The sequence below is a fragment of the Melospiza georgiana genome, chromosome 2 (assembly GCF_028018845.1).
Source record: "Melospiza georgiana isolate bMelGeo1 chromosome 2, bMelGeo1.pri, whole genome shotgun sequence".
Taxonomy (NCBI): Eukaryota; Metazoa; Chordata; class Aves; order Passeriformes; family Passerellidae; genus Melospiza; species Melospiza georgiana.
In genome coordinates, this window is record NC_080431.1 from 116,116,070 (window position 1) to 116,139,672 (window position 23,603).

General features: G+C 42.7%; 1 protein-coding gene across 1 annotated transcript; it reads left to right on the forward strand.

Moving 5' to 3' along the window:
• The first annotated feature begins 6,558 nt into the window (after positions 1-6,558).
• On the forward strand, positions 6,559-20,603 carry TMPRSS2 (transmembrane serine protease 2). The gene is made up of 13 exons (XM_058018341.1): positions 6,559-6,573; positions 7,440-7,638; positions 8,781-8,864; positions 10,408-10,527; positions 11,851-11,980; positions 12,452-12,559; positions 14,135-14,178; positions 15,027-15,201; positions 17,427-17,602; positions 18,570-18,665; positions 19,258-19,400; positions 20,211-20,363; positions 20,541-20,603. The coding sequence occupies exons 1-13, from the start codon at positions 6,559-6,561 to the stop codon at positions 20,550-20,552; spliced, it is 1,455 nt and encodes a 484-aa protein (XP_057874324.1). The 3' UTR covers positions 20,553-20,603.
• Positions 20,604-23,603: the final 3,000 nt, after the last annotated feature.

Here is a 23,603-nt window from a genome sequence, read left to right on the forward strand (position 1 = left end):
AAGTGGCCCTGTTTGTCCTGAGTCAAGTGACACTAATGGCTCCAGTGCTTTAGAAAGAGCCCAAGGAAGCAGCTTGGAATATTTGCATCATCTAGGTAAATACTGGGTGGGGAAATGCTGTGTGTGGCATAAATCAGTGAACTGGGAAAATGGCAAGTTGTGGCTTTTACCTGCAGTGTAGATGTAAAGCCAAAAGACAGGTGGCTAAGATAAATGCTGATGTCAAAGCAGGACTTCATGTGCCTTTTTGCCTTTCTTCCTTTCATTCTTTAACTGTTAAAATTTATTCTGGCTCATAGGACAGTCAAACTAGAGCAAATCTATCACGGTAGCCTAGCGTGAAATTGGAAATAAGTTGGAACTACATTCCTCGATGTTGATGGAAAAACAGAGCAACACATTATTGTGGGATGCTGGACAAAATATTTGCCTTGGAGTTGCCAGTCCTGAAAATCTGGGCTTTTCCTCCTGTGCCAGTCCAGGGCTGGTCCTCACTGAGCAGCTCCAGTGCCTGTGCCTGCAGCAGTGCTTCCCCCAGGCTTTGATGTTGCATCCTGAAACCCTTTCTGGCAACAGGAGCCTCCCCGTGGAGTGAATTCAAACCTCCTGCCAGCAAGATTTGCTTTTCACTCTTATCTGCCACAGACCTCTTAGAAGTGGTTTGCAGCTCCTCGGGACCTGTAGGTCACGGGTTAAAAATCGCTGACCTGGACAGGTATCTAAATAAATCTGGTTTGTTAACATTGCTGGGTTTTATTTTCCTGCAGTGTGGGTACCTAGCGCTGCCTTATTCACATCACATTATTTGCAGCTCAAATATGGTGAACAAGTGCTCCTGAGAGGTTTATTTCCTTGCAAGTGACTGTCAGTGACGTAGACAGACACTTGAATTTAGCCAGAGGGTAATAATCAAATATGAAAATGATTAGCAAGCATGCTTCTGCCAGAAAGTTATTTGCTTATGCCTTGGAAGAAGGGCAAGGGCAGAACCTGGGGTGTCGTGTAGGGGAAGTAAGAATCCAAAGGCCAAGCTGGCTGATGCTGCATCCTCCAACTCCTCCTGTGATCTGGCAGTGGTTTGTAGCTGCTGCCTGAGCAATGGGTCCATCTCCTACCATGCCAGAGCCTCTGGTTCTCCTGGGCCCTTGGTCCTTTCTGGTTCAGAAATGGCTGGTTTCATAGGGTTAGGGTTCTCAGTGAAATGAGAAAAAGGGACAGAGCATTTCAGCCTCCTTCCTCACCCCACTGCTCCTAACAAAGCACGTTACGTACTCGTGGCACACTGAGTTTGAAGTAAATATCTGTTTTCAGACAGATGATGATAATAATAATAACAAGAAAATTATATGTACTGTGAGTATGGCATCCTACAACTTTTTAAAATGTGTCTGCTACCCTCAGAGATTTTTAATGCCCCTTTTTTTTTTAGCACGTGGAAGTAGAATTAATCTTGATTTCCTGGCCTGGGGAATATTCCTGTGGACTTCAGTGAGCCGCTGCTGATAGTGCTTATCAAGAGGCACTGCTTTTTAACACCTCTTGATAAGTAGTTGTACATTATAATGGCTTTTTAGGAGCTAATCTGGAATAGCTTCAAAACTATTTCTTAGGAACTGTGAGAAGGACGAGGTTTTATTTGTGGCAACCTTTCAGGTAAATATTTGCACAGTCTCACAGAGTTCTCTGAAATACTTGTGATGTTACTGCACAGGCACGCTGAATAGAGCTCACCTCAGTTGAGAAGGTTTGTTGAAAGGCCAGGACACTGCAGGACCCTGATTTTGGTGACTTTGAGACATTCAGTCAATTTGTCTTTGATCCCTGCCAAAGGATAAATGGAATGAATTAAAATCACTTCTTAAAATCATCACAATAAAAATACTCAGTGCCACTTCTTGAAGAAGTGTCTAGGAAATCTTGTTAATGAAATGGGATAAAAAATCTTATCTCCTTTCCTTCTTCATTCATAACTGGATTTTTTAAACCTTTCTATACTTCATGTGCAAGTCATCATAATTTTTAGTACTGACTGTTAAACAGCAATCTTCACCATGTTTCTTTCCTCCTGTCCAGGTGACAACTGTCCTGTGAAAAGTTCATAAAAATGAATCTGAAATCACCTCTTTGCTTGTTTGCCCTCTTTTTAATTTTTGTTTTAAATTTTGTTGCCCCACTAACCTTTTCTCCACAGCATCATATCATGATTATATATATTGTTCACATTTATGTTGTTGAAAGTTCTAGGTGGTCATAAAATGGTTGGAAATAAATAAAAAAAGCAAGTAATATTTCCTTTCTGGCATCATCAATGCCATAATGTGTTGGCTTGCCCTTCTTTAAGGTTGAGCTTTGCACTGAAATGACTCCTTTGCTATCTCAGTGAGTTCTGTTGGTTTGCTGGATACAGAGAATTATTTGGATGGAATTTTGGTTGCAGTGTGTCAGGTTCATGTAGAATGTTTAGGATGCTTTTATGCTTCCTCCTTTTAGAGGATGAACTTGACTTCATTCATTTGGGCTTTGGCTCTTCTGTCCTCCTCCATCTCTATTTACACGTGGCTGCTTTTATCTAGGTCTAACTGTGAAGAACTAGTTCAGTGGTTATTTTTTATTGTTCTGGGGTTTCTTTTTCAATTGCTGATAACCACCACAGGGCTCAGCAAACAGCTGATGTTGTTTCTGTTTCAGGAAATAGCCTGAAACACCTATTGGAGCAATATGTAAGTTTGTAAATGCAGGAAGCAAGCTGTTGCTAGTGTAACTCTGCCTTCTTTGGCCAGTTGAATTCCCAGTGTTGAATTAGGATATCTGGAGGTAGTTATTCCATCCTATTGACTTGGGCATGGAAACAGCCTATGGGGAACTCTGTGTAAAAAGCTTTGGAAACCAATAAACATTTATGGCTTGGTGTGTGCTGAGGAAGGGCTGTTATTCCTTGCATGGAGAGCCAGGCTAAAAGGCAGCAGGTCTGGTGTCATTACAAAATCCTGCTTAGACTTTTAGGGTTTCTTTGCCTTTCATTCTGTCTGTCGCCTTTTTGGGATGTTGGCTCCTGGCCAGCAAAAGGCACAGGAGGTGTGAGCTGATGCTGCTGTAAATGAGGCAAAATCAGGGTCTCGTTTTTGCCCCAAATTCACCAAAATTCAGTGAGGGGTTTAGGAGCACATGGTGGTGAGGAGCAGCTGAGCAGCACAACTCTGCAGGGCACAGAGGGACTGTCACTGTGGCAGGGAGGAGGACAAGCCTCTGCAGGGCTGAGACTCTGGACGGTCCATTTTTGATTAAACAGGATGTTGTAAATGAAGTACAGACCAACTGTGCTGCAACTTTTACTTAAAGACCTGATTTGCAGAAATCTGTAGAAAAACTAATTAAAAAATCCAAAAAAGCTATTGGATTGAATTTGGTTTGAATTAATCTATTATTTTTTTTTTGTATTGTTGTTTGGCTGTGTTCCTTTTTTGGTTTAATTTTTGACAAATTTACTGGAAATAGTGATGCATTCCTTTAATCTTAATGACCCATGATTAAGATAGCAGAAAATTAACACTCCTAAGGCATATGTTAAAATCTTGGATACTTCAAATAGCAGCTGCCAGCTAAGGCAACACATTTTGCTTTATTCATCAGTGATCTGTGTCAGTGGTGGCTTTTTACTCTTTGTCACTTCTGTCATTAGAAACAGTGGCTTTTTTCCTGTACTTTGAAAGTATTTCTTTTATGGAAGAAAAACCCACTCAGTTTTGGACCTTCTGTGTTGCTGGAGGTGTAAATGCTGGTTCTGCTCCATCCATACTGGAGTTTTTGAAATTTAGGGGCAGGACTGATGGGTCCCTTTCATTATTTGGTGCTGGAAGGTGATAGCAAGCCAACCCTCAAGCCTCTGGTACCCTGTGACACCTTGAAGCTCTGATGGGGAACTCCATCCCAGTTCCCTTCCTGGGACCTCCACCTCTATTTAAAGGACTCCTGAAGTTTGTTTTTTCAGAAGCACCCAGTAAAGTGTTGTAATAGCTGAGCAGACCTCAGGAGGAATGAGGGCAGTGAGAGGGAAGGACATCTGTACCTTCCCACTGAACTCTTCTGCACTGAGTGGGTTTAGGACACTTTCAAATGGTCTATTTAAATTCATCTGATGTGTGAGGTGAGTTAGGGGCCAAATATTGGACTAGATAAGGCAGAACAGTCCCTTGTAGCTCTCCAGTTGTTGGGGAGTGTTTGATGGTCACTTTGCTTCTCCATGACCCAGCTTCCTTATCTGAGAAGCTGCTGCAGTTCCCTTGATGTGTTTGTAAAACATTTTGAAGTGTGGGAGTGATGTGTGCTTAGGAAAACCAGATTATGTCATTATTGGATGCTGCAGATTGATTTTTTGCCTGAAACATTTGCAAAGCTAACAGGAGTTCAGTGATTTTGGTTTCCTGTAGTTTTAAAACACTGGCTAATATAATGTAATATAATGTAATATAATGTAATATAATATAATATAATATAATATAATATAATATAATATAATATAATATAATATAATATAATATAATATAATATAATATAATATAATATAATATAATATAATATAATATAATACAATACAATACAATATGATGTAATATGATATATAAATAATATAATATATAATATAATATATAAATAATATATAATATAATATAGAATAGAATATAATTAGATATAATAGAATATAGTAGAATATAATAGAATATAATGATATATAATATAATAGAATATAATGATATATAATATAGTATAACTATATATATATAATACCATAAAATACAGGTACCTATGAGTTCCTGTATTTTATAACAGGTAAAGTGTTATTAATCAGAAGCTGGATAGGAAATAGACTAACAAGAACTAAATTGGGAGTGGTGGTGGAACACCAGCTAAGTAAGACAGCCATTTTTTTCCTCAGTTCATTTGAAAACCAATAAAACCAAACCAAAACCACTCCCAGAAACTCCCCAAAAAGAGTGAGGAACACTCTTCTCTGTTAATTTGCAAAGCCTTTCAAATGGTAATGTGAAAAAATTTGGGATTTTTTTTTTGGTCATAGTACCTGTTGGCTTATCTCGAATCACCACTTCTCTCTGGTATCACTAAACCTCCTAACCCTTTTATTCCTTCTCCTTTTCAGAGAACAAGGAACAGAAACAGCCTCCTGTGATTTGTTTGTCCCCAAGTCTTGGCAGAGCTGCACTTCCCCACTGCTGTGAAGAGCTGGGCAAGCATGGATGGGACATAAAGCAAAGCAGAAGTCCTGGAGCCTTAGTCACCAATCTGATGGACTTTCAGTGAGTATGAGTAAGGCTCACCTGTCTGCCACACAAATAAGTGCAATGGTGCATTATTTACATGTTTGCTGATAAGCAAATACCAGCATCAGCCTTCCTGAAGTGTCACAAAGGATTGGCATGCTTGAGGGGCTGAGCAGCTGCTGAAATCTGCTTCAGTGACATTTGCAGTTCAGTTTTGGGTGAGATGATGCCTTGACAGAGGTTTTAAAGGATAACCTGTTACTTTGGGCTGAATTATGTTGTGCTTTTACACAGCTTCAATGTGCAGGGTTTTCCTTGCAAGGTAGAGACAGGTATTTCTCAGTGCAGGACTAAGGCACTTTTTAGGCTTTTTTTTCTTGTAGAGCAACATGAGAGGACTCAGCAGACAGCAGCATTTATTAGAATGATTTCTTGTGGAGGTGTATAACTGCCTATTTTAGATCTGTACCAGCAAACATTTTTGTATTTCTAGTGTCTGTGGCAAACATTTTGCTATTTCTTGTGTCTGTGGCAATCAGTGGTTTTGCTCCACGTTAACGTTTAACTTTAAAATAAACTTCTGGATGCTTGAAACATGCAGTGCAGAACCTCTCTTTACTGAAGATTTGCAAAACCTTCAGTATTGCTGTGGCACGGTTCCCCTGCAGTGCTTCTCTCCCTGTTTTTGGTTCAGTGGTTACAACACACAGCCAAGAAAACAACTCTTTAGAACACAAAAAAGCGAAAAAACTGTGGCCTGTGGGGGCTGCAGGTATCGTGAACTGGTTGAATTTGTATTTGCTGATGCTGTGCTGGTTTCTGTGTCATAAACCTCAGAGAGACACTTGAGTAAGTGTTGAGAGAGGGCCTGGCCATGGCACTGACGCCGTGTGGGTCCCTGCCAGGAGATTCTCTGACTGTGGTTCTGCCAGCCAGAGTGAGCACTGACTTGACCTTCTCAGTCTGTGCTGCCCTCATGCTAATGAATAGTTGCCACTGTATAATCCTCAGGCTTGTATTGAGAGGCTGCTGAGATCTGATTTCATGCTGCACCTTGATTTGTACCCTCTCTTCAAATACTTCCGCTTGGTTTGGGTTTGGTTTTTTTAAAATTTGTTTTATTTCCCCCTCTCTGCAAATCTGGACTCTTTCCAAAGGGAAAACTGACAAGAAAGCTGGACAAAGCCTCCAGTTGTGATTGTTTTCTTTTTTGTTTGTTTGTATAGGTTCACACTTTACTCCCCAACACTTGAATTGTTTCTGTACTGTTGACAAAGGAAAAATGACCTCTACTCTAGTAAGTAAACAAAAATATTCACAATATTCCTTTCTCATTTTTTTTTTTTAATTTGGTTTTATTTCTTTACACATAACAGCCCATTGAGCGATGTCCTGATTAACAAGTCTTTTAAAACATGGACTATTTGATGTGTTTCCTTTTTGGCCAAAAGGGGGAAAAGATGCTGTGAGGCAGGTGTAAGAGCCTCGAATTAACCAACATTTCAAGATACTTTCAGGGGAGATTTATGCTTTTGAGCGCATACTTTTGATTTTTTTTTAACCTTGTTATAGTGGGGTAGGTTAGAATGGCTTCTGACTAGTTCTTAAAGCTCTTGCAGGATAAATATTTCTGGAATAAATATTCCTGGAATAAATATTCCAGGATAAATATTCCTGTTGCAGGCCAGTGTGTGTCAGAAATAGCTTAGGTGTACCTGGTGCTGTCACAGCACGGAATGGGGCTGTAAGCATTTATCCTGGACCTGCACAAAGGCTGTTACTTGTCAGCATTTCTTTCTGTGCTGGTGCAGCCCACAGCTGTCCCTGCTGGTTATTTCTACCCTGTCAGACGTCCCAGGGCAAGCAATTGTGCAAACAGCTTGGGAGGGCTGGGCTCAAGAATCCTTCTTAGGCTGGGCTGCTATGGAAAGCAAGAGCAGGAAACTGATCTTGTCAGAGGATTCCCAGCCTCACTCTGTGCTATTTTTATTATTCAAACCGTGAGGTTTTGGCCATGTCCTGTGAATCTCTGTGTCTGTGTACACTGGAGTCCCCAGTAAGTGCTCTGTGTGTGTGGGGTGTATTTTACAGAGTGGCACTGGGAGGTTTTTTGTCCTTGTTTCTCACTCTCTGCTGTTCCCTCCGTCCCCACACCACCCTCAGGGCCCACCACCGCCATACTACGAGAACAGGGGCTTCCAGCCAGAGCCCCCCTACGCTGCCAGGCCGGCAGCAGGTGCTCACCCCTACCCACAGCTCTTCTCCACAAACCCTCCCTCCGTGCCAAGCTACATCCCAAGGGTTGCCACCCACCAGTCCACCAGGCCAGCGGCGCCCCCACCCAGGAGAACCTGTGCAGCCAGTAAGTGTTGGGGGGGTTTCTCCTGGTTTTGTGTGAAAACCCACCGGGAATATTTCTCTGTCTGCTCTGGGGTGCCCTGACCCCCAGGGCAGCACTGACTCTGATCCTCATTCATGGAGAAAGTTTCCTAGACTAGAATTCTAGTTTTCTATAATTCTAGTCCAGGAAACTAGATTCTAGATTCTAGAATTTCTAGATTCTAGTTTTCCTAGAATCCACAGAAGTGTGAAATAGGTTTCTGATGAGCAGTGAACTTGTTAGGTGCTGTGGAAGCCCAGGGCACTGGGAATATTTCTGTGTCTGCTTTGGGGTGCCCTGACCCCCAGGGGAGCACTGACTCTGACCTTCATTCATGGAGAAAGTTTCCTAAACTTCAAGATAGACTGGAATCCACAAAAGTGTGAAATAGATTATAGAGAGCAGTGTAGAGAAATTGAGGTTTTGGGGTTTTTAGTATGTTGTGGATGGAAGCAAGATGGAGGGCACAGGGTGTTGTCCTGGGTTTCTTCTTCATGCTTCTTCTTCCTTCTTCTCTGTGGGTTTGGGTGGCATTTTGTAATTGGGCAGAAAAGTCCCCATTGCAGCTCTGTGGGATCAGTTATTGGGGTAAAAGGGGAAATAATCCAGGTGTCAGTTCTTCATTGGATAGTTTAGTCTTAAAAGACCTTGTACCAAGAGATTGTTGGCCAATTTGTGCCTTCTAATGAAAAGCTGCAGAACTCACAGCAGTGAGACTGTTTTTCTGATAAGAAATAATAAACACCTGAGTGTGAACATGAAACACCATCTCAAGTGCCCTCAATCCAGACCCAGAGAAACCCACAGCTGGTACTGCCACAGTTTTGGACCTGAGATTTGTTGAAGTTAGATAACAAAGGAAAGGGACTTTCCCTTCCCCGTTGTGCATTGAAGGAGCCACTTCCTTCATGCCTTTCTTCCTGTTGTGAAGAAGTGACAGCTGGCTGGGGTGCTGGTGAAGCTGGGGGCTTTGGGAGGAAAGATGGTGGAATGGGGAAAAGTCAGGCTAAAACCGACTGATTTTAATGTCGAATAAATAGTGCTGGTGGGTGGAACTTGCTGGTGGGTGGAAATAACTTTATTTGTGAATCTAATTTCTCTTTTCCTCCTTGCTTTCACTTCAGGTCTAAGGAAAACCATAATAATAATATTATCTATATTAATAGTCATTTGTTGTGCAATTGCTGCTTTCTTCATCTGGTATTTTGGTAAGTTATTTTGTTTTCCTTTTTTTTTTAAGAAAAGATGTATTAAACTTTTCAAGTTAGATATATCCATTCTCATTTTATGCTTTATTCTGATATAAGAACAGAAAAGCCTTTGTTCCTTTTCTCCTAAGAGATGAACTAATGTTGCTTCTTAATGGCTTAGTTTTGTTTGTGGGTTGAGGTTTGTTTTTTGTTTTGTTTTTTTTTTTTTCTTTCTTTTTAATGCTGCTGCTACTTTTCAAATTTGAGCTTCACTTGATTTCAGGTGAAGGGAGGGGATTGTAATAAGTGTGCAAACCTTAACTGCAGGAGTGTAAATGGTCAAGATGTGTTTTGCTTTGCTAAAATGGAATCTCTCTTGGAGCAGAAGTCACATCCATTTATTTGTCTCCGGGGGGCTTTTGTGTAAACATTGCATGAGCCCAGCCTGTCTCAGCACTCTAAGTTGTACTATGGATGTTGGCTTTGGAAATCATCCCCAGCTGGGGTGGCTGAGCTCTGAAGCAGGGCTGGACCAATTCTGTTCAGCTCAGGTGAAGTTTGCCTTTCAATGAAAGCTGTTTTGCTAAAAAAGCAGGAAACTAAAAATCTGGTGGTTTTAGGAGCCCCTCCTTTCCATTCTGCTCAGGAGAAGAGAAGGAGAGATCCAGTGGAAGGTGTCCCTGCTCATTGCATTGGGGTTGGACTAAAATGATGTTTAAAGACCCCTTCCAAACTACTCTATGACTTTAAGGGAGTTCATTTAGAGCTATGAGGATGACACTTTGTGTTCTTAGGGGAATTTTTTTGACTCATTTTGATTTAAGCAGGGTGAGTGTAATCTTGTTTTAAACAAGAGCAAAAGTACATAATTGAGGCACTCAGTTATGTGCCTTTTCTATGTGTTAACACTTTGCCAGTGCAAAGCTTATTCCTTTCTGACAACTTCATGGTGCCTGATTATTCAGGGGAGGCCAGTGGCCCAAACCCAATCAGCTGCATCAGAGACTTGATCTGTGCAAAGGACAGAGCAATCCATCTCTGCTGGGGCAGGCTGGGTCCCTCCCACCTCTGGGTTTAAGAATTGCTTCCAACGTTTTGCTCCATCAAAGTGGGAAACTCTTTGAGAGCTGGGCTGATGTGGGTAGTCACCAATTGTTGTGGGTCCCAGGATGAGGTGAGAGATGAGAATTGACTCCAAGTTCTTAGAAGGCTGATTTACTATATTATCATATCATATCATATCCTAAAACTATACTAAAGAAAGAGCAAGGATACATCAGAGAGCTAGAAAGGAATGAATAATAAAAACCTGTGACAGAGTCCCAACACAGCTGGGATTGGGATTGGTCATTAATTAAAAACAATTCACACAGAACCAATCAAAGATGCACCTGTTGGTAAGCAACCTCCAAACCACATTCCAAGCAATCAGATAATCATTTCTTACATTTCTTTTCTGAGGCTTCTCAGGTAGAAAAATTCTGGCGAAGGATTTTTAGTTGTGATAAAATATCACAGTGACAATGTGCAGCCTCGTGGCTGTGTTTGTGTCTCCCTGCAGTAGAGAACAACTGTCTGAGCTCCCTGATTGAGTGTGGCTCCTCAGGGGTGTGCATGTCCCCCTCCCAGTGGTGTGATGGAGTGAGCGACTGCCCCAACGGGGAGGACGAGACCCGCTGTGGTGAGTGACAGCAGCCAAGGGCTGGGGGAAAATTTCATCAACTGCAGCAGCCTGGGGGCAGATTGCCCTGTACAGAGCTTGCCTAAGCTGCAGCAAGGCTGTTTTAGCCTAAGGTCTGTCTTTAAAGTGGTTTAGGATGTGTGTTATGTATAGATACTCAGTTTGTTTCCAGCCCGATTGAAAAGCTGAAATAAAACGCTCAGGGGTTTGAGCTGCCTTGACGTTGAGTCAGTTTTTTAAATCTCACCTTTTAATTTGAGTGGGGTTTGTGCAGAACTGGCCCAAGCATTGTCTGTGGATGGAACAGTCAGTGGTGACTTCTCAGTAAGCTTCAGGTGATAACAAACCTGGTGGTCTTCAGTCAGGCTTGGCTTTTTCCATGTATTTTGTATTCCTCGTTCTCCTCTTCGTTCTTCAACTAACTCATTTGTTTAAGAAAGCCTGGCCTAATCATTGCTTTGAACTGAAAAGATGCCAAGGGAAGCTTTAGAGCTGAAGGTCGAAGGTGGAAGAACCTTGATTTGTCCATTCCAGAGGTTTGGCATCTTGGGTCATGCCAGCGCCACACTGGAAACTCCAGCTGTGCTTTAAATTCCCTCTGCAAACTTTTATTCAGCACATTCTCATGCAGGGTTAGCATTTGCTGGCAGCTGTTCCACCCCATTTGCTTGAATAATGGCTTCTTGGAGAAGCCTGTTTCAATCTGTTCTTTTGCTTGAACTATTTTTTATTAAATTCTTGTGCAAGCAAATACATAATGGGACGTGGAATGTCAGAGCTAATTGCTTCTGGTTACATTCTTGCTTTACAAAGCACTTCTCTGGAGAAATTTGGTGTATTAAGAGATAATATAATCTCTTAATAATAAAGATATTAATAAGATAATATCTATTTTTCAATATATAATTTTATTTGTACACAGTATGTAATATATTAAGAAATATATGGTTGCATAAAGAAAAGATCAGGAAATTTTCATTTTCGTTTTCATTCATTATTGCAATATTTCTCAGTGATAGAATATAACAGAGAAATTTTAGCATAAAAGCTGAAATGAAAGGATGAACCCTATCTTGTACATTTACTTTTTAAAACTGGTAGTTCTTATAAATTGCCTTACATGAAAAGAAGTCATTGCCATATTTCTGTCTACTGGCTATTTACTCAGAATCTGAGTAGAAGGGAGCATTAAATTAAGATCAGTTCATGCATGAAGTGAATATTATGGGTAACTGCTTCAAGAAGAGAGAGCAGTCATAATAGCATGTGGTGTTCTTAGTTTCCTTTTGTTTGTCTTTTTTCCCTTTCTTCCTTTTCTGGCAGTTAGACTTTTTGGACCAAATTTTATCCTGCAAGTTTATTCACCTGTCAGCAAATCCTGGTATCCTGTTTGCCAAGATGACTGGAATGATGATTATGGGAAGATTGCGTGCAAAGACATGGGCTACAGCGTGTAAGTGCAACCTCTGTCAGTCTCTGCTCAGAAAAAGGAAGGTTAAAATTTCCCTCTTGCCATTTTTAATGTGTCTGAAACCTTGCTGTGAAAATGTACTGGCAAAGGCATCGCTTCATCTTGCCCTGTTACATGAGGTGCATACTTATCAGGTAAAAATATGATACAAATTATATAAATATTATATATAAAATATATTATATTTATAATATATATTTATTTTAAATATATATATTTAAAATATATATTTATATAAATGATATAAATAAATGATATAAATATTTTAACCCAGTGACTGTGGCTGGGCGGCACCACCAGGGTGCCACGTCCACAAAAATAAATATAATAAACAAAAATAAAGATTTCTAGTGCTGTCATGTCAGAAGCTCTGGCTTGGCACAGCTCATTGTTATGACCTGTTTGAAAACTGAAAGCACTGCTGGGTTTCATGGTGGCCTTTCTGTTTTTTAGGGATACATATTTCTACAGTCATGGGGTACCTGACGTCAGCTTTAAGAGCTACATGAAGCTGAACACAAGTGCTGGGAATATAGACTTGTACAATAAGCTGTACACCAGGTACCTTTGGTTAATAAAATCCTCTCTCCTTTCATCCAGGCTCTCTCCAGATGCTGGAAGAGGTGCAGGTTCTGCCTGCAGCACAATGCAAGCACAGTGGGGATTGTTGGAGGGAAAGAAACTTTGCTTTTAATCTGATTGCAGCAGCTGTTCTTCCCTCTTTTTAAAAACACAGCTGTCATTTTTTCCATCCTCCCTGTCCCCTTCTGAAAGAAAAAAGTGTCCCATCCTCTGTGCTGCCTAGAAGGCTGCCATGTCAAAGGTGTTTTTCTAAGGCTCTCTGACCAGCAGCAGGAGTTTGTGCATGGTGACAAGAGCTACAAGCTGCCACACATTCACAGCAGCTGGCACAGCCTTTTTTTCAGTCACATGAACACACAGCATGCAAGAATGGATCCTCACTGTGGGAAGCTGTGGTGGTGTTCACAGGGGTCTCATGTTGAAGGAAGAGAGGGGGATCTGACTCCATGTTTCAGAAGGCTGATTTATTATTTTATGATATATATTACATTAAACTATACTAAAAGAATAGAAGAAAAGGTTCTCATCAGAAGGCTGGCTAAGAATAGAACAGAATGATAACAAAGGTTTGTGGCTCAAACTCTCTGTCTGAGCCAGCTCACTGTGATTGGCCATTAATTACAAACATCCAACATGGGCCAATCACAGATGCACCTGTTGCATTCCACAGCAGCAGAGAATCATTGTTTACATTTTGTTCCTGAGGTCTGTCAGCTTCTCAGGAGGAAAAATCCTAAAGAAAGGATTTTCCATAGAAGATGTCTGCGACACCACCATGCCTTGCATTCACCAAAACTGTCCTGTGGGACACTGCAGGCATGAGCACAAAAGGTTTGTAAGCCTGTTGAGAAGCAAGATGAAGAGAGAAAGTGGAGCTGATTTAGGAAGTTTTTGCAGAAGAACTAAACAAGGGAGCTGCAAGGAGTTTGCAGGCACAGCAGTCTACAGGTTTTGACACTGGACACTTCAGAGTGGTTTAATGATAATAAAAATGATGCTTTCTGTCACAGACATCTTTCAGGAAAAATCTTTCCCTTAGGATTTTTCCTCCTGAGAAGCTGAGAGGCCTCGGGAACAAAATGTAAACAATGATTATCTGCTGCTGTGGAATGCAACAGGTGCATCTGTGATTGGCCCGTGTTGGTTGTTTCTAATTAATGGCCAATCACAGCCCAGCTGGCTTGGACAGAGAGCTGAGCCACAAATCTTTGTTATCATTCTTGCTATTCTATTCTTAGCTGACCTTCTGATGAAATCCTTTCTTCTATTCTTTCAGTATAGTTTTAATGTTATATATATCATAAAATAATAAATCAGCCTTCTGAAACATGGAGTCAGATCCTCGTCTCTTCCCTCATCCTTGGACCCTTGTGAACACCATCACATGTTGGAGGCCAGATGGTGAAGAAAGGAGGGAACCCTCTGCAGGAAGATGGGGCTGAAGGCAGGGCATGTATCTGAAAAGGGCAGAAAGCAGCTGGGGGGTGGGCTTGGCTCTCCATTTCCTTCACTGAGTGCCTGAGATGCTGTTTGGTGTTTTTATTTCTCCTGCAGTGGTTCCTGTGCCTCAGAAAGTGTGGTTTCCCTGCGCTGCATAGGTAACTCCCTGGCTTTTGCAAACTTCTGCTTCTTCATGCTTTGAAATGCCCTGGCTGGCAAAACCTTTTGGACCTGAGGCATTTACTGCTGCTTTTGCATGGGCAAATGATTTAACTCTGGTTCCCAAATAATGCAGTTCTAGGAGCAGGGTGGGAGAGAGGAGACAAAGAATACAGTGGATCCCCAGTTGCTTTTGTCTTTGCTGCCACTGGTTCCTTTAAATGACTTGTGGTGGAACTCCATATCCATCCCCCAGCATTGTGTTGGGATGTCTGTGGCATGTTTGCTCTCCAAGATTCAGCAATTGGGTGGGCAGTGCATTTTTGATGGTTTGATTCCTGTCCTGAGGACTCTCCTGGCTGTTGGCTGTTTTGTTGCACAGCAACAAACAAAAAAATCCCCCAAAACCCCCAGACCAAACCAAAAAACCACAAACAAACAAATAAACAAAAACAGAAACAAAACAACCCACAAAAAACAAAAAAAACCCCAACCCAAAAAAGCCCCAAACCAACCAAACAAAAAAAAGCCCCAAACAAACAAACAAAAACAAAACAAAGGAACAAAACAAAACCAAAACCCCAAAAACAGTGTCTGAATGGCCAGAGACTCCTGAAAGGTTGGAAGAGTTTAAGGTGAACCAAGGGCAGCAGTTGGCAGGTGGGGTTTGCAATTTAATGAGGTTTGGGCAATGGCAGACTTGGGATTTGGTGTCAGGGCAGGGGTGTGAGCTGTGCTGTGCCCACCATGGTGCGTGCACCCCTCTCTCTGCCAGGGGAGCCCGGGGTGCAGAATCCACCTCCCAGCCCCCTCTTTGATGGAGCTCTGTGTGTGCCTGCCCTTTCAGAGTGTGGCCTGGCCAGCAAGAGCGCGAGCATCATGAACAGGATCGTGGGCGGCAGCGGCGCCGTGCTGGGGCAGTGGCCGTGGCAGGTCAGCCTGCACGTGCAGGGCACCCACGTCTGTGGGGGCTCCATCATCACCCCACACTGGCTTGTGACAGCAGCACACTGCGTGGAAGGGTGAGTCCCCCTCTGGTTCCCAGAATCTCAGAATCACTGGGTTGGAAGAGACCTTCAAGACCATCGAGTTCAACCCAGCCCCAACAGCTCAACTGAACCCTGGCCCCCAGTGCCACATCCAGGCTTTGTTAAACACACCCAGGCATGGGGACTCCACCATTCCAGAACTTTCTCACCCTTGCTGCAAAAACCTTTTCCCTGCTCTCCACCCTGTATTTCCCTTGGTGCAGCTCGAGGCTGTGTGCTCTGGGTGTGTCAGTGCTGCTGCAGACAGAGCCCAGCCCCAGGTGAGCACAGGCACCTTTCAGGAGCTGTGCAGAGTGATGGGGGCAGCCCTGAGTCTCCTTTTCTCCAGGCTGAGCACCCCCAGCTCCCTCAGGGCTTCCTCACAGGGTTTGTGTTCCCAGCCCCTCTGGATGTGCTCAGTGTCCCAAGGTCCTTCCCAAACTGAGGGGCCAGGGCTGGGCACAGCACTCTGGGTTTGGCCCTCAGCAGTGCTGAGCACAGGGACAGAATGACCTCCCTGCTCCTGCTGGCCGCTCCATTCCTGGTCCAGGCCAGGTCCATTGGCCTTCTTGGCCACCAGGGCACTCTGCTGGCTCATGGTCATCCATCTGTCCAGTACCCCCAGGTCCCTTTCTCCAGCCACACTGTCCCCAGTCCATAGCATTGCAGGGAGTTATTGTGGCCAAAATGCAGGACTCGGCACTTGGATTTATTAAACTTCACCCTGTTTGCCTTTCTTCAAGCTGAAATTGCAAAAATTTATTCAATTCTCCCCACTTTTTCCCTTAAAACTGAATTTCTCCCCCTGCCTGGCATGCAGGAGCTCGGGGCAGTGTTTTGTCTGTGTTGTAAATTTGAAGTATTAAGGAAAGATTGGTTCTGGAGGAGGGTGGCTGCAGCTCATCTGTCTGCTGTCTACAGGAAGCCTTATTTTATATTTTGTCTTATTTACAAAATGAAATGGGTGATGTTGAGCACAGATACCCACCCAGTTCAAGATGTAAACTCAAGGCACCAAATTTAATGCCAGCCATACAATGTTTCCATGAAGATGTTGAATTACACTGTGAGAACACCCAAAGGGAACTCCCCCCCTCCGAATTCTCAAATATCACACTGCTGTAGATATGATCAATTTAAAGATGCCTGTGCCATTTATTTCTTCGTATCTTTTTGCCACAGGGTACTAAAGTCCAAGTCAGTATTAAATACAGATTTATATCTATCCAAGGAGCACTTTATGTAGCCATCAACAAGAAAAATAGCTGTTGGTTTGTACATTTTTCACCTATAAAAGAGAGTTTAGGGTTCTGTGGTACCCTCAGAAAGGGCAGAAATTTGTTTAAAAGGTGGCTCCTTCTGTTGGAGGGAAAACCCCAAAAGAAAAACATTGTAATGGTTGGTTGGCTGGACCACAGTTTGAGGCTGAGGCAAGGAAGAATATTTGTCCTTAACCTTGAGAAAGGAATGCAAGTGTTTGATTTCTGCCTGGAGATCTTATCCCTCCTTTGTTGTCTGGATTTGAGCTCTGCAGTGTGCAAAAGCTTTGGGAATGGCAACCAAGCTGCAGCTGGCACAAACCTGGTTTTCAGCCTGATCTGGGTTTTTTTTGGAGCTGGGGTGAATTTCAGGCACAACTGCCTTGGCACTTCTCATGGAGGGAGTTTCAACACTTGTAGCAAGTTTTCTGTTAAGCTTTTGTAAACTGTGCTGGAGCACAAGAGTCTGCTTAAATAGCATGCTTGACTTTAAAAAAACCCCACCAAAACTCAAAACCAGCCTAAAAAAAACCCCCTGGTGCTTTCAAGATAGTGAAATTCTTTCACTAGATCATGTTTTTACTAATTCTGGCTTCTGCTGATACCAGTGACATGTGAGACTTCAGAAATACCTGCCTGATCCCTCAGTCATGGAAATCAAAAGGCTTCAGTGTTGCAGTCTCAGACTTAATTTGTTGTGCTGAGTGATTAAGGGGATGGGCAGTGATACTCAACCCACTGCAAAGATTTTATTTAATATATTTTTGAAACTAGAGCCAGGCTTTCCTCAAGTTACATGTCTGGCAATTTGTTTGTCTACTTCTTCAGAAATGGTAGTGAAATGCATGTGCATTTTTGGTCACACAAACATTTGATTACATGAAGACAGTTTTTTGAAGGTTCTAATCCCTGTCTTGTCACCACAGAAGGAAACCCTGAGACCTTTTCTTTGTTCTGCAGGCGACTGTCTGACCCACACAGCTGGAGGGTTTATGCTGGGATTCTCAATCAGGATGAGATGCTCTTCAGGAGTGGATACAAAGTCCAACTGATAATTTCCCACCCAGATTATGACACAGACTCCAAAGACAATGATGTTGCCCTTATGAAGCTGGAGACACCACTGAGTTTTACTGGTGGGTGTCCAGTGGCAGTGAGCACACCCTTTAAAACTTCTGAATTTCATCAAGCAATCCTTGTAGACATTTATTGGAAGAACACAAAATGATCCTAGAGGCAGAGGGCACAGCCTCTGATTTCCTATACAGGATTTATTTAAATCTGTGACAGGGATAGGGGGTTTGGGCTCATCTCAATAATATATTTTTGCCTCAGAATGCTCTGTGGTGCTTCAGTTTAGCCACTGCTGTGTGTGCAGAAAGCTACAGGTGCAGTGCTGGAGCTGCTGATTAAATCCCAACTCAGGTCAAATGATGGTAAAAAAACCCTTCAGAATTACAAGAAGTTTCTTTCATAAAAGCAGATGTAGGTTGTTTGTAAGCAATCAGTACAGAATAAAGAACAAGCCATTATTTAAACTTTAAATGCTTTTTGTGTACAGGCCCTTTGTGTTTCAGTGCATCAGTTTAAGGCTACCAGGAGTGATCTGAAAGGGATTTTCTGCTGCTGAGAGCAGGGAGATTGTCTGTTCTCCAGCTTTTTGTGCTGCACACTTCTTGTATATATCAGTACTGAATCCTGCTTGTCTTGTGATTATTTTCAGCAGAGTTTTGCAAAGAGAATGCAGAGCTGTAGTTTCCAGAATTTTTTCTCCATCTTCTACAGCTCAGACCCACTGGTGTTAATTGTTCTATTTAACCTGATGAATTAAGGTAGAACCACTAACTGCTTGTCCTTCACTTTGAGGTGGAGATGGGGTAGATTTGAGGTGGAGGTGATGGATTTGAGGTGGAGATGGGGTAGATTTGAGGTGAAGATCAGGTACCCCTCAGGGAAAAGGCAGCTGGTAAACTTTCTGCTGCTTCCTGCGTTGTCTGCCTGCAAGGAATGCAAAGTAGAGAGGGAATGCATGATGTGTAAGTGGTGGCCATTTCAATTTATTTTGAGTTCTGTCTGAACATCCATCTTCTGTTTGTTTTGCAGAAAATGTGAAGCCAGTTTGTCTGCCCAATCCAGGAATGATGTTCCAGCCCAACCAGCAGTGCTGGATATCAGGGTGGGGAGCAGAGTACCAAGGAGGTAAAAAGTGCTCCTGGAATATTTTGATCTTTCACATAAACCAGTCTTCTTCATCCTAAGAATATTGCTGCATGGGCTCATGGGGCAGTTTGAATTACATCTGTTCGTACACTATTTTTTAAACCATTTTGCAGCCCCCAATATTTACCCAGGGCATTCTGTCTCAAAGCAAGTTTTGCATTCAGCAGACTGCAAAGGGACCCTCAAATCAGTTTTGGGGGCCAGAAATGCCCACCCAGGAGATAATTCTGTGCCCCTGCTGCAGCAAAGGTTGTTGCATGCCAAGCAGGTCCTGTGGATGTGGGAAAGGGCAGGAGCTGCTCCTTTTCATCACCTCAGGCTGAAAGAGAATAATGCAAGTAAATTTGCAAGACTGGAAAAAGGAAAGGGAGGAAAAGAGTTTTTTGGTATAAGAAAGATGCTGTGGGAGGTCCTCTTGACCTCTTGTAAACTTCTTAACGTCTTAAATTTCCATCCTGCTGCTTCTGGGAAGTTTATTTCATCTTGGCTGCTGGGATTTTTTGTAACAGCAGAGTAATGTGATGCTGATTCTGGTTTTGTCTTTGCACGTTTGTGCCTATCCCAATTCCAGGTAAAACATCAAATAAACTGAATTACGTTGCGGTGCCCCTCATAGAACGTTCCAGGTGTAATGCTGTTTATATCTACAATGGCATGATTCTGCCTACAATGATCTGTGCTGGAGACCTGGCAGGGGGAATTGATTCCTGTCAGGTAATTATCCCTAATTAATAGCTAATAATTGTGTAAAAGATGAAATGATCTGATTATTTTTGTGGGCTTGCTAGTAGGTTTTTTTATCTCTCTGTCATTCTCTCTATCATTCTCTCTGTCTTTCTCTCTATCTATCTTTCTCTCTGTCTTTCTATCTTATCTTTCTCTATCTTTTTCTATCTCTCTTTCTCTCTCTCTCTCTCTCTCTCTTTCCCTCTCTCCCTCTCTCTCCCTCTTATCTACCTACCTACCTACCTACCTACCTACCTACCTACCTACCTACCTACCTACCTACCTACCTATTAAAAATAAATCCTGTGCTCCCCCAAAATTAAAAATTGGCATTTCATCTGCTTGGGCTTCTGGTTCTTTTGGTGTGCATCCCTTTAAAGAGGAGAGCTTTTGTTTCATCATCTGAATGGCTGCCCGTGCTGAGTTCTCACTAAATTCCCAAGGGGGGTGAGGCTCCTTTTCAATGCTTCAAGGATGGTTTGTTACCTGGTACTTGAAAATGATCAAATGCTCCTCATAACCACAGCATTATTATCTTTATTATATATAAATCACAGTGTTGTGGCTGTGAACAATAAAGCCAATAATGCCAATCTTGCTTAGAGGGCTCTGGGCAAATTATTTTCATCCCATTGGAAGCAGACATCATTTAACACCAAAATTGCCACCAATCTTGTTTTAGTGACTCCCTAAATGGCAGGTGGGTTTATATTGAAAGCAAAGCTGTGTTCCTGGGTGAAATGGATTGTGTTTTTCCTGGTGGCTGTGTCCCTGACAAGGTGTTTGTGTCCCCTGCAGGGTGACAGTGGAGGCCCTCTGGTGACTCAGCACCACTCTGTGTGGTGGCTGGTTGGAGACACCAGCTGGGGCACTGGCTGTGCTACTCCCAACAAACCTGGAGTGTATGGGAATATGACTGTGTTTACAGACTGGATTTATAAAAATATGCAGGTAAAATATTCAGAGTTTTTTCATAAATTTTAAGGCACCACATTCTGAAACGTGGTTCTACTTAAAAAAAAAAAGTGACTTGCATGGTAACTAAACTGTTTTGTTGGGAAGCATCCAAGTGATTGTTAAGACAGAACCTGAGCCTTTGTTTTCTGTTTTGTTTTGTCTTTTAACCAGGCAAACAGATGACAATACTCTCATTGCTAATCGATGTTCCTGAGGACAAGAATGAATGAAGCCATGGGGGCCTGGGATATTTATTCACTTTGTGGTTGATTTTATTTTTCCTCTTTGATTTTTCTTTTTAAAAGTAACATGAAGGATTGCACACTTGGTTCTGTGCTGGCTACAGTGACAGATCTTAATCAGTGAAGGATTATCACAATGAGCACCTTTCTTCTCCTTGTGGTGCTTGGCAGACTCATTCTGTCAGCTGCTTGCTGAAATGTCTCTCTTTTGTTGAGTAACTTTCACTTGATGATCAGGCTTATAATGACAATTTCAATCAGAATTTGATTTCAGATTTTCGTAGCAGGATGCTGAGAGAGTTGGTTTAGTAGTTTTTAAATTAAATGTTAAGTAATGTGAATATTGAATCTCCGAGCTGCTGGTTGGCAATTTTAAAAGAAATTAAGTTTTTTTTAAGTATAGAATTACAAAATGGTTTGGGTTGGAAGGAACCTTAAGGATCATCCACTTCCAACCCCGCTGCCATGGGCAGGGACACTTTCCACTATCCCAGGTTGCTCAGAGCCCCATCCAAACTGGCATTAAACACTTCCAGGGCTGGACCATCCTCAACTTCCCTGGGCAACCTGTTCCAGTGCCTTACCACCCTCACAGGGAAGAATTCCTTCCTAAAATCTAATGTAGATGTGCCCTCTTTCAGTCTGATGTCACTAGCCATTGTCCTCCCACTCCATGTCTTTGTCCATAGTCCCTCTCCAGCTCTCTTGAAGGCTCATTAGGGACTGGAAAAGGTGGTGACATGTCCCCAGAGCCTTCCAGAGGCTGAGCAACCCCAGCTCTCTCAGCCTGTCTCCACAGCAGAGATGCTCCAGCCCTTGGAACACCTTTGTGGCCTCCTCTGGAGTCTCTCCAGCAGGTCCGTGCTGGGCATCCCAGAGCTGGATGCAGTATTCCAGGTGGGGCCTCAGGAGAGTAGAGGGTGAGGCATATGTATGAAGGGAATTTTTCATGCACTACAGTACAGGCACAGAAAATAAAATAAAAAAAAATACTCACTGTCTATTCAGGTAGTTAAAAATCCTCAGGATCTCAACACAGCCGTCAGTCAGAGTCAGACTGGTGCAGTCTGGCTGCCTCAGACCTTACAAAAATGTGCCTTAAGCTGCTCTGAACCTAAAATGGGAGAGTTGTCCATGTGGGAGTTGGAGAGGGATGTCCCAGGCAGGGATGCTCTGGACAGGGATGTCCTGGATAGAGATAGGCTGGATAGGAGGATGCTCTGGACAGGGATGTCCCAGACAGGGATGCTGTGGACAGGATGCCCTAGGCAGGGATGCCTAGGACAGGGATGCCCTGGATAGGGATACTCTGGACAGGGATGCCCTGGATAGGGATGTCTCAAGACAGGGATGCTCTGGTCAGGGATGTCCCAGGACAGGGATGCCCCAGGCAGAGATGCCCCAGGACTGGGATGTCCTGGATAGAGATAGGCTGGATAGGAGGATGTCCCAGACAGGGATGCCCCAAACAGGGATGTCTCAAGTAAGGATGCCCTGGACAGGGATGCTCCAGGCAGAGATGCCCCAGAGCTGCAGCAGGAGCAGTCCCAGTGCTGAGGGCCCTGTCTGAGCACATTGAAGGTGACTTTTGACCTCTCCCTGCTGTGGGAGGGCAAAGGAGTGCAGGCAGGCTGTGCTGCACCTGCACCTGCACACACACACACACACACACACACACACAGGGACTGGATGTTTTGTACAAGGAAACACAAAGCTGCGTTTCTGCAGGACCAGATGAACTACCTCATTTGTTAAATTTGGCTTCTGATTCCTTAGAGCTCTCCTTTATGTATCCACCTGTATGTTTTTAGCAAAATGTAATTTGTATCCGAGTGCCACCCGACTGAGGATTTTGAAAATAATTTATAATCGTGGTAGAGGATCAAAAAGCCATATCAAGTCACTTTGTTAAGGATAAATCTTTATTGAATGAAATGACTCTAGTAGTCTTGTTTTCTCTTTTGGTACTGAAATGCAATTATCTTACATGTAAACACTGCTCCAAATAAATTCGGTTTTTTTCCTTTTTTTTTTTTTTTTACAAATAGTTTTCCTTAGTTGTGCTTTATATCTGTTTATTTGGGTTTTGGTTTTGAAAGCAGTTGCTGGATTCAGTGTATGAAGTGCTTTGAGAGTCTGATTAAAAAAACCCAAACCAACAACAAAAAACAACAAGAACAACAAAAAAAGAAAAACAAGAAGGTGAGCTGAGAGATTATTTTAATTCCAGTATTTCAAACCCAGGGAAATAGAGCAGGATGTCCAGGAATGCTGAGTGGTTTTGGTGGCTGGGTCTGATGAAATCACTCTGATTTAATTGAATTAGATAAGGAAGTTTAGCCTGCAGGCAGTGGCTTGAGGGAGTCACACCTTGTTCTGTCATTCCCCTCCTGCTGCCTGCAGCAATGAGTCCCTGCCTCTCCTCTCCAGGTGTGAGATGGGTGTTTGCAATAGCACCTGTGCACCTTGGGGGGTGGGGGAATGCCATGAAATAACCAACGAGTTTAAAGTACTTTCAAAAGAGAAATTTAACAAAATGAAGTTTTTTGAGGCTTCTTGCAGCACTGCAAGTCACTCATAGCAAAATGATGTACTGGGAGAAAGGGGAAACTGGCTGCAGTGTTCAAGAAGGTTGAGGAAGCTGGATGTTGGGGTGAATGCTGTACCAAAAGTCACACACCAGCCACAGGGACAAACCCTTTCTGTCATACCCAGCCTGAGGAGAAGGCTTCTCCTGTAGGAAACTTGGAAATGACTACATCACACACTGGGTATAAGCACTTTTTTTTTTTTTTCTAGCTGGATGCAGACATTACTTTTGGTTATCAGACCAAATCTTCCATGTGAAAAATGTCACGAACACAGTGTGTGATGTATTTTGTATCAGCTTTCATGAAATGAAAGTGTGGTGTTTGTGAGGGTTTCCAGGATCAGGGAAGAGATGAACCTGACTCCACGCTCTCAGAAGGCTGATTTATTGTATTATGATATT

Coding starts and splice junctions, on each gene's coding strand:
- TMPRSS2 (XM_058018341.1), top strand. Junction 7,639..8,780: donor CAGGAGAACCTGTGCAGCCA/GTAAGTGTTGGG, acceptor CTTTCACTTCAG/GTCTAAGGAAAACCATAATA. Junction 10,528..11,850: donor GGAGGACGAGACCCGCTGTG/GTGAGTGACAGC, acceptor CTTTTCTGGCAG/TTAGACTTTTTGGACCAAAT.